Source organism: Furipterus horrens, unplaced genomic scaffold (assembly GCF_987537825.1).
Source record: "Furipterus horrens unplaced genomic scaffold, mFurHor1.1.pri manual_scaffold_2, whole genome shotgun sequence".
Lineage (NCBI taxonomy): Eukaryota > Metazoa > Chordata > Mammalia > Chiroptera > Furipteridae > Furipterus > Furipterus horrens.
The window spans coordinates 159,895,856-159,911,278 of record NW_028327172.1 but is presented as its reverse complement, the minus strand read 5'-3'; the positions used below and the strand labels follow the sequence as shown (position 1 = coordinate 159,911,278).

Here is a 15,423-nt window from a genome sequence, read left to right as displayed (position 1 = left end):
CTTCTATTCACACTTCAAATTCAAAAATAAGTGTGATTTCCTTTTTAAAACTTTCCTAGAAGACAGCAATACTCTCTTCACCCCATTCATTATAATTGTGATTATATTTTCACATTTATTTTCCTCCATTAGAAAAACCCTTCTCAAGAAAAGGAATTTTCCTGTTAATGTTCAACTCTCAAAGTCTTGCCTAGTGGTATGTTTGATATATTTTAGATACTTAACAAATATCTGTTGAATAAGCAAATGTTTTTAAAAAATTATAAATAACTCACCATCGTTTTTCTACTTTAGTATTAACCTGACATTATCTTTAGCATGATATATACATGAGTATTTACTGACACAGTAATATGTGATAAGATGGTTTTGCTATTAAAATTTGAAAGACATTCCAATATTCAAGATTTCTGGGTAAGCAGTGCAAGATACTATGAATGGGAGAATTAAAGTATTTTAAGACTAATATAATAAAACATTATGCCAAGAGACACAGAATGACAGCAATGAAGACATCTACTCTGTCGCTCCACCCCCCTATTCTGGCACAGCTCTACTAAAAGGCCACTATATGTAAGCAACACTCTTGATCATTATACTTCTCACTTAAATGATTAATTATGAAATAAAATGACAATTTACCTGCTTCAGAACCCATTGTAAAGCTTTTCCAAAATAATCTCCAATCCAGTTTTCAAGGTTATTCCTGTATTTAGGAGGCTGATTTCTCAACCAAGATTTTATCAGAGAATTGATATCTGTCTCTTCATCACTAGAACAGATTAACGAACACATAAGAAATTATTTAGAGACACTGTCTATTTACTTTCAAAAAATTTTCTGATCCAATAAACATTATTCTATACATGTATCTGCAAGCATACAAGAGTTGACTTTAGTGTACATCTATATATGTATGTGTGTGTGTGTGTGTGTATACACACACACACACATATATACACATAAAGGCATCATTTTCTATAAGAGAAGACAAATTAATTTATTAAAGTTACATACCTGTAGCTTAGCCAAAAAAAATGGGCAAACCCTTCCTACTCGAAGTGTGTTCTGCTTGTTGAAAATACAGAATCCCAAATCCCATCCCAGACCTACTGAAGCAAAAATCACTTTAACAAAATCCCCAGGTGATTCAAATGCACGTTAAGAGTTCAAGATGCACTGCATCTTAACGCAGACCTTCAAACATAGTTTGTCTTGCCATTAGCCGGATGGTTCAGTTGGTTGGCATGTCATGTCATACACCAAAAGATTGCAGGTTCAATTTATGTAGGAGGCAACTGATTGATGTTTCCCTCTCTCTCTTTCTCTCTCTCCTTCTATCTCTCTCTTCCTCCCCTCCCTCTCTAAAATCAATAAACATATCCTTGGTAAGAATTAAAAAAGAAAAGAAGTTTAATTTTTTTTTTCTCTATCCCAAAAAAGCCAACTACCTAAATTCCCATGACATTATTAAAAAAATCTATCTGAAGTAAAATATAATTCTCTTAGCAAGGCATTTAATTATATGATTAATATCTGATGACTGACACTAAATATAATGTTGATATATTATTCAAAATTATATCTTACATAATTACAGTAAAAACAACTCATAGATTGATTTTGAATTGACAAGACCTCACAAGTTCATTTTCCCTACCTTCTAACACTGATTCATAGCAACACTATTAAATACTGAGCCCTTGAATTTCTCCTCTCATATTTCTATCCAGTTTAATAAGAAAAATAAAAATGAAAAGATCAAAAGTAAATATTTAAATTACATCAGATCAGCTCAAAAAAGACAAACACAACTGTTAAGATCCTTCAGAATAAAGACCTTATCAGCAATGGCTTATCTTCTTACTGCCTAAGGCAACTACCCATCCAGGTTTGTCCAAGACACTCCTGGATTATACTAGTTACCCCAGAATAATTAACAGCAGTCTCTTTCACTGCATTTTTTATTTTAGTTTTCAATTACAGTTTATATTTAGTATTACTTTGTATTAGTTTCAGTTGTATTCTCTTTCACTATTAAAAGGTGCTCATTTGGCCTACTGCATAGCAAGTGCTGAATACTGCTGAAGAAATAAATGAAACCTACAAGCAAGATACAAGCTAATCAAACAGCAACCAAAATGTTAATATGTATTTACATTTTACATGAAATCACATATTCATTATGCCTCTCACAAAAAATAACTGGCTCAGCAACAACTTTCAAACCTCTAAAGCAATATGTGGTATTTTTTCCAGCTAAACATCCTGGCATTCTATTTACCATTTATTTTATTTATACTGTATCTTGTATTTTAATATTTGTTATATTTATTTAATCTCCTCTGCTTGAAGGTATGTTCATAAAAACAAGCTCTGCATGTTAGTTTTACTTTCTCAGTTTGTCTCTCCTAAAATGCCTAACTTAATGTCACATACACAATAAACATTTAATAAACATTTTTTAATTTAATTATAATCTTTCATTTTATTCTATTTTCCTCACAAGATTTTAAGAATAAGAATACATGAAGTAAATAAGACAAATTGGGAGATATTGTTACAAAAGCTATAAACCCAATGTTATATTTTTAATAACACCTCAATATATTAGAGTTCATGACAAGTTTAATATAAATGTTTCCTACAATACTATCAAAAAATTAAGCAATGATTTTGGAAACAATAAATTTGAACCAACTTAGTAACACTATCATGTGTCATATAGCTAACATGGCTTTAAATGGCCCTAAAAGAGGGGAACATTTTATATAAACTGGCAAATATCAAATTCTAAGTATAAATTCCAGGAGTAAAAGAAAAATTTCTAATTACTCATTTCAGGAAATAAAACTGGCTCAAATGTACATGTTCTGATATATCACTACTGTACATATCTAAAATTAGTTCAGTATTTATTTTCGCTCTTTAACTCTCTTCCAGATACGCTGAAGAAGAAAGAAAATAATAAGAGCCTTCCAATTTGTAAAATTAAAGGTTGGACCATAAGATCATTTAAACCTAGATTAGTCAAAAAATTCTGTAAATCTGAGATTCTACAAATAAAATATTAACACTTTGCTTTAAAATATTAGCCTCTAGCTAGTAACTAACATGTTCACATCTCTGAATGCATCATATTTAAATAAAAGTTAACAGAAGAAAGAAAACAAATGAAATACTTGCTGTTTCACTTAAGCAAACAAAAATAATTTAGTAGTTATGATACGACTATACTGCAGAAATAATTCAATCGCAGTAATACAAAAATTCCCTGAATGAACTGAAACGTAACAAGTTAATAAAAATGAGAAAAATATATATATACATTATTCAAACAACACGTATTTCACTTAGCTGTGAAACCAAAATAATAATTAAAGAATATTCTAACATAATATATGCAAATGCTTTTATGGTTTACCTAAGAAAGATCATTCCCATTCTAGATATTGTAGCTGTTGAGGCACAACTTAAATCATGAGTTTCAAATACAAAGTTAACATTGGGGCCAAACTGAATCCTTTCTCCACTGGGCATCGTAAGTAGTCGATTATCATCCAAAACCGAATTCAGAGATTCTATCCATTCAGGATCAATATCACCATCACAGATTATCCATGAGCTGACATCTATTTTCAAACCATGGAAGTAAAGACAGAATAAAAATAAAAGCAGTGATTATAATTAAAAGCAAGGAATTAAATAATTATTTTATCCTTTAGAAGTGATTTCCATTCACTATTACCTTTATGACTGAAGCTAAATATAAAGAACAATTTCAAGTTGAAATTTTTCATGTAAATCTGTACTACAGATGTGTTAGAGAATCCATGGATTATCTTGGCTCAACTGAGCAGACTCAGTTACATACCAATGCTCTATTTATATATGAATATATAGAATTGAAATTTCACTAAAGAAAACATAGTGTGCAAGACTTAAGTATTTCTACAACCTTGTGAGATATCCTTCAGACCTTTGTCTTCTACCATGTCATAAAATGTATGAATGCTTGGTATGTAATATCTCTTTCAGAAAATATTAAGAACCCACTCTTTAGTACCCTACATAAGAAATTTTAAATATCTGCCACTAATTTCTTTGATATATAAAAAGGTGACTTCAAAGGGAAGAAGTAGGGAACAAGTTGTATATACAATTCTTTCCACAAGACAAATCTTTTTTATCCATCCCTCTTAAAAAGAGAGTGGTTTCAAGTTGTACTTGAATCTTTGAAACAATTCAAAGAGAAAAATATCACCAATAAAAGTGTGAGCAATGAGTACAGGTAATATCTGGTTTCTACTTAGTGTAATATTATTGACTACACTGAAAAGGTAAAGACATTGAAATATTTTTAATGTGTTAAGAGTTCTTTCACTCACTGGCTTAGGAAAACAACTATAATTAAATTATAACCTAACAAAGAGTAGGGAGGCTTCTGTGATTCTGGCCAAAAACTCTATAAACACCAATTCAAAAAATTTAGGCCTTGAAGTCTACTGTTTTATGACTTAGATTTTCAAAATTATTTGTGAGGTAAAAGTGTACAGATACCAATTTTAACCCTAAATAAAAATTTGTCATCTTGTTTATTTAAGAGGTATTATGTATAGCTCAGCAATCAAAAATTTTATATTTCTTCAGGAAATCTAGTTGTGAATTTCAATTCACCCAGATTACTCTGAGTGTCTATTACAATAAAAGTTGCTACAGAGTATAGCTCAAAATGATAGCATGTTTTGCTCCCCTCCAAAGTAAGATATCAACGTATATCATTAAAATGGCATAATAGACAAGATCTATCATCCTCTAAAATTAAGTAAAGCAATGAATCAAAGACCCACCTTGAGGTTCTCGAACTACTTGGCGAGCACTATTTGTTAGAACACCATCAGACCATTCCCTCGTATCCATGTCAATATGGCCTAATAATTGATGTCTAGGCATAGCTTTGGGATTCATGGTATACTGTTTCACCACTTTGCCTGTTTTAGAAAGTGCTGCCCTTAACATTCTCCAGAGAGTTGATTTTCCAGCACCACTTGGACCAACAATAACAACTCCCATCCTCTGGCGTAGTTGTTCATACAATTCTAAAGCCTTCTTGATCTGGTAGAAAAGGAGTATGTTCACATATTATTTATGGTATACAATCATACACAATTCTGCTCTCTTTCTATAACATTTATTCTATTCCAAACATATAAATTAAGTCTTTGATTTCTTAAGTGGAAGAGAAAGCCTTAAAAAAATATTTGCCTAAATAAATGTTAATATATTTACAATGTGATTTTCAAATCCAACATTTCCTTAAAAGAAACCAGTAGGTTTTCTAAGGAATTTGACAATATAACATGTTTATTATGTTCTTCACTCACTCGTTCATTAAATATAATATTTTATTCACTTGTTCATTAATTTATATCCTGTCTCCCTCAAAAAAAAGTGTTCATTTTGAACATGTACTTGTGCTACATAAAAAGACCTACTAAAAAGAACTAAGAATTGTCAAAGTGAAATTCTGAAAATTATATTTTAAATTATATATAAAATTTATATAAAATGGGTCTATTCTATGCCAGGCTCTGTAAAAGGCACTAGGAATAAAATTGTGAGCAAAAATAGACATGGATCCTGCCTTTCATGGAGACTACTAACTGGTATTAATCACTATTAATCAAATATACAATGAAATACTAAACAATTATATACAACAAGAGTAATGAAAGCACATAACAAGGTGACCTAATCTGGACCTAAAGATTAGGGAAGGCTTCCCTGAGCAAGTGAAATTTAAGTTGAAAGATGAAAGGTAAGTTGAAGGATTAAGAATAAAGGTAGGCAATAAGGAATTTACTAGGAGAAAGGATCACTATATTGTAAAATATTTTTGACAGTTACCTGGTTGGGTATGATTTCATAATTGGCCTCCTCAAAGACTTGCTTTAATGCAGCACTCAGTTCGTCATATTCTACTTCTTTAAAGTCAATTCCAGGAAACACATCTTTGATCAGTGCATCAAAACGAGTGCAATCAGCAAATGTAAACTTTGACATTGTATTAAGCCTCAATGCTTGTATCACAATATGACTTTCATTAACTAAAGGAAAAGTTTCATTTAAAAAATATTAGTTATGAATTTAATGACAATAAAGATAGTGTTTAAGTACCTTGATATGCATTGTCAGTAATTAAATAATGCATATCAAGGTAAACACTATCTTATACTTTAATAATATTTAAAGACCTATGCTGTCACGTGAATTACCTTATCTTTTGACTGCTGAAAAATAAGTATCCCTAAGAAGAGTCATGAACTCCTTTTCATAAAATTTGAATCACAGGTATGCTCAGACTTCAGTTAATAATAAAAATTATTATAATTTATATTTGCATAGTACTTTCTTACTCTGATGTGAACTTTACAACAACTCTATAAAGGAAGTATTACTATTATTAGTCTAATTTTACATATGAAAACATTACATTTCTAAGGGTTTTAATGACTTACCTGAAAGAGTGCAGAGCAACTATTATTTTATATAGTTGGAATTTAGGCCCAAACCAACTAATTCCAGATTCAGGTATCTTTCCAAATATACCAATATTGCCTCCAGAGATTTTACATTCTATGACTAAAAAGTAACAAATGGAGCACAAATCTTTTATCAGCCTTGCTCAAAACTGGCTCATAAACCTATTTTTAAACCAAATGTAAATACTCATATGATTGCCATATTTTTATTTTTTAAGGATATTAACTGCTGATTGATAAGACAGATACATAAAGAAAAGAAACTACTTTTAGCCTGGTATCTTTCCTAATTGTTTTAATATTTCTATGTTCAAGGATATATATAAGGAGTCTTGGCTGCACTAGAGTTTATTTCAAGCACTGAACTCACAAATTAGCCATCTTTATTTACTACGGTATAGTTTCAACACTTCTTAAAAATCATCAGAGATAGACAACTGAAAAATAGTAATTTAATTACTTAACCAAATAACTGTCTGCCTTGGCATATGCGCACCTAATAATAGAGCTAAAGTAGTTTCCTTTCTTTTTTTTTTTTTTTTTCAGATTTAATGTGTTTTATTGATTAAATTATTACATTTGTGCCAATTTCCCTTCCCTCTGCTCCCCTCCACCCGGTGGCCCCCCTCCCTCCAGTTGTCCCCCCCTTTTAGATTATGTCCATTAGTTGTGCATACAGTTCCTCCCAACCTCTCTCCGTCTATTCCATTCCCTCCTACCTTGATCCCCAATTCCTATATCATCTCCCTCCCTTTCCCCATTCCCCCTCCCTGTTGACCTCCCCCCAATATGCTTCCCGTACCCACAGTTCCTCTTCCACTCTCGTTGCCTATTTAGTTTGCCTTTGTTTCATCTCCCTAGCTTCTGTTTTTTTTTTTTAAACCAGTCCCTTTAACATCTCATATAACAGTGGTTTGGATCTAATGAACTCTTTCAGTTTTATTTTGTCCTGGAAACACTTTCTCTGTCCTTCTATTCTGAATGTCAATTTCGCTGGATAGAGTATTCGTGGTTGTAGGTTTTGGATTTTCATTACTTTGAATATTTCTTGCCAGTCTCTTCTTGCCTGTAGGGTTTCCCTTGAGAAGTCAGCTGATAGTCTAATTGGGACCCCTTTGTACATAATTCTTTTCTTCTCTCTTGCTGCTTTTAAGATTCTCTCTTTATCTTTAATTTTTGACATTTTGATTATAATGTGTCTTGGAGTGGTTCTCCCTGGGTCCAGTCTCTTGGGAACTCTCCTTGCTTCCTGGACCTGCAGGTCTATTCCCTTCCCCAAGTCTGGGAAGTTCTCCTTTATTATATTTTCACTCAATTTTTCAAGTTCTAGTTCATCTTCCTCATTCTCTGGCAAACCAATGATTCTTATGTTGGGCCTTTTATAGCTGTCCCAGAGGTTTCTGATCCTTTCATTGTTGCTTCCCATTTCCTCTCGCTGCATTGGTTGACTGCTTGTTCCTTCTCCATATTCCAGTTTGTTGAAATGAACTCTGGATTTTATTTCCTTTCTTTCTGTCTCGTATGTGGTTTTGTTCCTTTCGTTATGAAAGTTTTTCGCTTCTTTCATATCTTTTTCCTGCTCTTTTGTGAATTCTGTAAGCCACCTGATAACAATGGCCCAGAACTGAGCCTCTGACAGGTTTCTTATCTGTTCATCTGTCAGGTTCTCTATCTGCTGTCTGGTGAGTTGTGTTACCGGTATTTCTAAAGTTGCCTGCCTCATTTTGACAGATGCGTTTTGTTTTCTTGGGCCGGCTGTCCGGGGCAGTGCCTGTGTACGCGTCACAAATCAGCGACCGGCGCCTGTCTGCGACCTATTTCGCAGCCCTGTGGTGCTTTCTTTGGGGGCGGGGGTCCAAGATGGATTCACACAGTTATTCAGCTAGGAGACCGGGATCCGTCCTCCCGCCCCCCTGGGCCTCACTGTTCAAGGCGATGCGGCGGCCGCTCTCCCCAGCTCCGGAGTCGCGCACCGCCAGGGGCTTGGCCGCCGGGACTCCTCGCGGGGTCGCGCACCGCCAGGGGCTTGCGCAGCCCGGATTTCTCGCCGCCCGCCGCTCTGGGTGCGACCGCAAACAGCACTGTCCTCTTTAACTCTTACCTGCCCAAATGGCACCGCTGGTTTATAACTTCATATGTTGGACTTCCGTGTAGTTTTATTTTCTGGAATTTCTAGTTATCCTTTGTTTTGAAGTAGTTGTATTCCTCTATAGTTGTAGAGGGAGACCTAGCGTGTCCGTCTAAGCCTCCATCTTGGCCGGAAGTCCTCAGTAGTTTCCTTTTTAAAGATGTACTTTGATCACTTACAAATCCAAATAGGTAATTGCACTTAATCCTTTTTTCTATGCTGTTATTTTCAGTGTTTTAACTTACTTTTTATTTTCTAAATATTTCAATTACATTTGACATAAAATATTAGACTAATTTCAGGTATATAAGCAAGTAATTAGATATTTATATAACTGAATAAGTGATCACCAATATATCTAGTATCCATCTGACACCACAGACAGTTGTTAACAACGATATTATTGACTATATTCCCTGTGCTGTACTTTACATCCCCATGACTAGTCTGTAACTACTACTTTGTATTTCTTAATCCCTTCACCATTTTCACCCATCCCCCTAAAGCCCCTCCCATATGGAAACCATCGAAATCCCCGTATCTACAAGCCTGTTTCTAATATGTTTTTTTTTTTTTTTTAGATTCCACATATAAGTGAAATCATATGGCATTTGTCTTTCTCTGACTCATTAACTCAGCACAATACCCTCTAGGTCTACGCATGTTGTGGTAATTTCATGTCATCTTTTTTCTATGCTGTTCTATTTTCAACGTTTTAGCTTAGTTTTTAACAGCAACCTGAAAAACCTGAATATTCAGTATTCATGAAACCACAGATCCATGGATGGGGGGAATCCTTTATTTTACATAAACAGAAAAAAGAAGTGGTAAAGTAAAACAAAATATACATGAATCCAATACTGATCTAAATAAATGACTTAATAAATACACATATGGGGGAGAAGAGACAAATCTTCTTTATAGAAGTTCCATATATGATCCCCCCACCAAGAGGTGGAGCTAATCTGTGCCACACCACTTTGAGGGTAAACTCAATTTAGTAACTAGTTTCTAATGTATAGAGTAAGAAAAGGAGGAAATAAAACTTCACAGTGGAAAAACCTGACAAACGCTAATAGAAGTGATGAAGATGAACATCATATGATAACATCACCAGTGATATCATGTGGTTATTATGTACCACTGACATGATGCAATAAGAAGGGCACTCCACCTCTGTGGTCATCTTTCCAGACATTCATAACTCAGTCTGATCATGAGACACAAAACAGACTGAGGAAGAGTCTACATGATATCTGACTAGTACTCTTGAAGACTGTTAAGTGTCATAAAAACGAAAACAGACTGAGAAACTGTCACTAAGCAGAGGAGACCAAGGAGATATAACAAGTAAATACAATGTGGCACCCTAGTTTCAATCCTGGAAGAGAAAGGATCATAGTAATAAAACATCAAATGAAATCTGGAGTTAATAGTAATATAAGTGTCAGTCCCTTCATTTTGACAAACGCACCCTGGTAAATAAGATAAAACAATGGAAATGCTATCTTTGCAACTAAAATCATTATAAGTTAAAAAGTATTTTTCCCTGGCAGTGTAGAGCACTGTCCCCATAGGACAAGGCTGTACGTTCAATACCCAGCCAGGGCACACACAAGAATCAACCAATGGATGCATAAATAAGTTGGACAACAAATCTCTCTCTCAGTCTCAATCAATCTCTCTCTCTCGTCCCCTTGCATCTCCCCCCTGCATCTCCCCCATGCCCCCCACATCCTGTCTAAAATCAATAAAAACTATTTTTAAAAAGGTAATTTTTATACTCAAGTTTTTTAAAAGGGTTATTTTGTTTCACATGTTATCTCTTCACAAGAGACAATTCCCATGTGTTTCTAAGGTTTCTGTTCTTGTTTAAAAACTTTAAAAAATCTTAGGCTCTACTCCAGACCTACTAAATCAAGAGCTTTGAGGATGGAGTCCAACAATTGATATTTTGACAAGCCTCTAGGTGATTCTAATGCATGTTAAAAGATTGAGAACAAGTAGAATAGACTATTCCTCTACACATCACAACTTTTTAATATTTAATGCACATTTTAAAATTAGGATAAAACAGTAGGCAAAAATAAAGTGAGAACTCCAGTTAAAAAACAATATATCAATATTGCTTCATTAGTTGTGATAAATGTACCATACTCATGAAAGATGTTAACAGGAGACACTGGGAACAAGATATTCAAAAATCCTATATAGTATATTTATAATTTTTCTATAAATCTAAAATTGAATAAAAGCTTACTTTAAGAAATATGATGGTATTTGGAATAAGGAACCATACCTTTATGTTTAATGCCAGTTTTCTTCAGTTGTCTAAGAAGATTTCCACTTCCTCTCAGAACTGTCTTCAAAGCTCTCAAACCCCAGTCATAATGCTGCTGAGGTGTCAAAAGTTCTCTTAAGTAAAAACAAGAAAATCATAAAGCATCAAATAGCTGTCAGAAATTCTTTTCATCATTATACCCAAAGAAATACAGAATATAACTACTGACAAATAGAAATGAATACTGATATTCCAGTAACTGAAATTCTAGATAGTTCTTACTATCTTTTAAATGATATGGACTAGAATTCTCGATTGCCCAAATAAGCTACAAGTCAACCTCTATCACCAAAATTAAAACATAAGAAAAATTGTAAAAGATTCCCTCCAAAGAACAGTAAGTTTTCAGTGGTCAGAAGGTAAATTAGGTCAATAAGTATCATGTAACTGGAGCACATCAAAAAAAATTTTTTTGTAGGAAAAAAGTGAGATCAGATTTATAGTATTTATGAAAAACAAGTAGTTTTGGCCCAGATGCTTTTATTATTCGAATTAAAATATTTCCTATCAACACCTTAAGGAAAGGCAACATCAATATGAAAATCACTGAATAGGTAAATTGGTTAGGTGAAAAATAGTCACTAATAAACATAATCAATCATAGGAATCACAAAATATAAAAATACTTAAAACAAGAAAACTCACCTAGATAGATTAAAGATAGCTACTAATTTTCTGCCCAATACTTTAGCATCTTTAAAGCCTTCTGAATAGAGAATAACTTCCGCAATAAGCTCATTGTCTGGACGAGACATGGCTACTGGCCTGAAAAGCTGTTTAAGATTATCAGGCAGTTTTTGTCTTCCTCCATAACCTTTTCCAGCAGGATTCATAGTGATAAAAATTCCAGAATTAGAATTTATTTCTACCTGAAATATTAGTTAAAATACAGACATCAAATATTTGAAACTATAAATGTAAAACATTACCAATAAAAATTTATTGTGACGTATTTCTACACATAAATCTTATACCTTAGGAAAAAGGTATTAACTAACGCGCTTACCATCTCCTTATTCAACATACAATAAACTCCTTAGGAACCATACTACTATATAGAGGTTCTTTATAATCAGTTTTTTTGAGGCTGAAAGTTTAAGACATGGTAACTAATTTGAATGCCTATTCATTCATGCAACATATGCTTACTGAAACCCTTGTCTTATGCAGTTTGCTAAGTACACAGAGACAATACAACTTTGTACGGAAGTCAGTAATAGTTTATGCCCCTTTAAAGTCTACAGTCTGTTGAGTAAGACAAAGAAGCAATCTTAGTGTGATAAATGCTATGACAGGGAAAAGCAGAATATCATAAGAGTACCTAGGAGAAGCACTTCAATAAAGCAGGAAGAACGGAAGCTAAGTTAGAATGTGTCAACTATTAATGGGCAATTAGGCAAAAGGAATTATCTAGAGAAAAAAAAACCTGGCTATAAAGGAAAGAAAAGAGAAAAAGCAGTGGTTGGAAGAAAAGATAAATTAAGGGAAGGTTTGCTTGTTTTAATTATGTTATATAATATTATGTATACTATATTATTAAGAAATAAAAGATCTGATTTTAACAGTTAAGGAAGAATGAATGGGTAGAGGAAGGAAGGCTGAAACTATTGCAGGCAAATTAAGAGAATGTCTCTGGGAAACAGATTCCAAAGCAATGGTGGAAAGGTTAGCACTGGTTGGGACAAAGAACACTCTTTTTTAGTAAGAAGAGGAAAGAAAAAAAATGAATGTGGAAGAAAACAAATTTTTATGAGAGGTAAAAACTTAATAGTTTCTCAAGAGTTTAAGCATGAGGTAATCAGCATGTTAATAATTTATAACTGGTCTTACTTTTTTGGCCTGCCCAGAAAAACTTGTATTGTGAAAATATTACTATGGATAAGAGGACAATTTTACAGTTCTTTTAACTTTCAGTGTGTTCAACATTATTACGACAGAATCTACTTCAAAGGACTGCGGGGCGTACTAAATGAGAATGCATTAAAGCACTAAGCACAGTACCATCACAGAGTAATGCTCAATAAATGTTAGCAAATATTGTAACTGAATTATTCAATATAGTTTGAAGATGAGAAGTAAAATGAGACCAAATGAGGGGGAGAAACCTCAGAGACAGTTCACAGGTGAAAGATTTAACACAAGTGGTCACAGGTTAGAAACACGGCTGCCAGGAGAAATACAGATAGAATATTGCCTGAGTATGAGTAATACAAAGTCTTATAAAATATTTTAATTCTTTAAATTCCAAACATATTTCTATACCTCCTTGCCAAGCAGTTCACATACAGTTCTATGATTCTTCAAAGCATCTTGAATTGTCTGGATTTGCATAGAAACTGCTGACAGTACAGATTCTTCCAATCTATTGAATTCATCAAAACAACCCCAGGCCCCACACTTGACCAAACCAACAAATATTCGTCCCATTGACTTCACATCAATGCCCTTAAAAATAACAATAAAAATTATATTCATTAAAAATAATTGAAATCTATAATAATTTAATAATTTATGTCACTTACTGATAAGGTAATCACGTCACCCATCTATACCTCTTTTGCTCTTTTTAAACACAGATTAAATAGCTACTCTTTTCAAACTCAGGGTGGTTTCAAGAAATAAAATAATTCATGTGAAAGTACTCTGAAAAGTACACAGAACTAAACAGATACAATTTTCCTTTAGTTATTCTTTAAGTCAAAACACAAATCCTATTCAAAATGTTTTAAAAACAAATTTAAAATGTTTCCTTTTCTATTTACTATTCTCCTTAATAAAACTATTTTCTAAACCCTAACATAAATCTTTATTCTGTATTTAAAATTATTTCTTTGCAATAATTTTCTTTAGAATAGTTTTGGGACTATACTGCAACCTCTCTTCATTTCACTTTTAAAATAATAAAAGTATTTCATATATAAGTAACATAAAAACTAACCCAAACATATAACTAGCACATTATTACATAGTTGGATAATTATTTGTTCTACCTCATCACAATTAAAAACTAAAACTTGTCTTCCAAGAAGTCCGCCTAAAGCCTTGACTGATTCAGTTTTTCCAGTTCCAGCTGGTCCATAAGGATTTCCTCCAAGTCCCATCTTCATGGCTTGAGTGAGAGTTAGGTAGCACTTGTCTGTCAGTGGAGTATAAACCAGCTTGGGAGCATTACCCTACATAAGGGAAATATAAAGTTGGAATATACATGTTCTATTTGATATTCTAGTTAAAAAGATAAAAAAGCAACAAAAAGATTAGAGTTTTAATATAAACATCCAAAATATTTTTTAATGAAAAGAAAGTTTCTAAAGCACAAACTGAAATTAAACTTAGTTGTTTTTTTAAATATATGGGTTTGAGAAAGTAAGGAAGTTGGAGGGATAATAGGAGGGAGAGCGAAAGAGAAAGAGAAAAATATCAATGTGTTGTTCCACTTATTCATGCATCCATCAGTTGATTCTTGTATGTGCCCAGATCTGGGATCAAACCTGCAACTTTCGTGTATCGGCACAATGTAGGGCTAAATCTAGTTATTTTTCAAGAATGTGTTTATTCTTTCCCAATTAATATATTGTTAGGTCTTCCAAATAATCTCTTGAGTTTCTGACAATGGCAAAAAGATATCCTTTTAAGGCAAACAAATCCAAAAATATATTATTTAATAATCAAATACAAAAGATATTTTGTTCTATATTTTAAAGTTCATGTAAATTATTTCCTTAAATTTTATGATCTTCACAAATCAGAATTACTTCGGAGATCTCAAAGTTTAATTAATTTGAAAAACTTCTTATGAAATTAATCATTTTAACTTACATAATTTTCAAATCTCCTACTAAATTTTAGGGAAAATAGATCCCAATTCCAGCTGCAGGTTATAGTTCTTCCTTAATTTAGACAGATTGGGTCTCAAAATACATTTCCTTTTTGAAAGAGTCAGCTAGCAACTCTCCTGACATATGCTTATTAACATAATTACCAAAATTTTCTGATGATTGATTCATTATGATTAAAAAATGGCAGAAAGGATACCGATTGATTTTTCTAAGCATAGGTTACATGAGTTAGGTTGTTTGTTCAAAGGTTGTTTTACCTTACAAAACATGAAAACATTCAGCAAACATATTGTATCATATTTAAAATTGCACTAATGTTGGCCTTGTACAAGGAGGCACAAACCAAATTGCTTCTATTGAGGTTGTCTATATTCAATTTTATTTGAATTAAAGATACATTTCAAATTCTATATAAATGCTATTCTAAGAAAAGGTACATTTAGAGAATTCAGTACAACATTGCCATTATTTAGACTTTTCTGTAAATAGAATGATTTTTGTCTTTTCTGATAAAACATCTTTTTAATTATGATAAAACAGAAAGAAGACAGTAACAAGAAGTTCTTAAAAGTTACA

General features: G+C 32.8%; 1 protein-coding gene across 1 annotated transcript in view; it reads right to left on the bottom strand.

Moving 5' to 3' along the window:
• The window catches only part of LOC150019825 (cytoplasmic dynein 2 heavy chain 1-like), a 287,287-nt gene that overhangs the window by 213,811 nt on the left and 58,053 nt on the right, over window positions 1-15,423 (bottom strand). The window contains exons 33-40 of the mRNA XM_090266701.1: window positions 14,002-14,184; window positions 13,274-13,456; window positions 11,657-11,880; window positions 10,970-11,085; window positions 5,908-6,107; window positions 4,851-5,115; window positions 3,425-3,632; window positions 643-772 (exon numbers count right to left, since the gene is read on the bottom strand). Of these exons, the coding sequence (XP_090122827.1) occupies window positions 643-772; window positions 3,425-3,632; window positions 4,851-5,115; window positions 5,908-6,107; window positions 10,970-11,085; window positions 11,657-11,880; window positions 13,274-13,456; window positions 14,002-14,184 (1,509 nt within the window). The remainder of the gene's footprint in view (window positions 1-642; window positions 773-3,424; window positions 3,633-4,850; window positions 5,116-5,907; window positions 6,108-10,969; window positions 11,086-11,656; window positions 11,881-13,273; window positions 13,457-14,001; window positions 14,185-15,423) is intronic.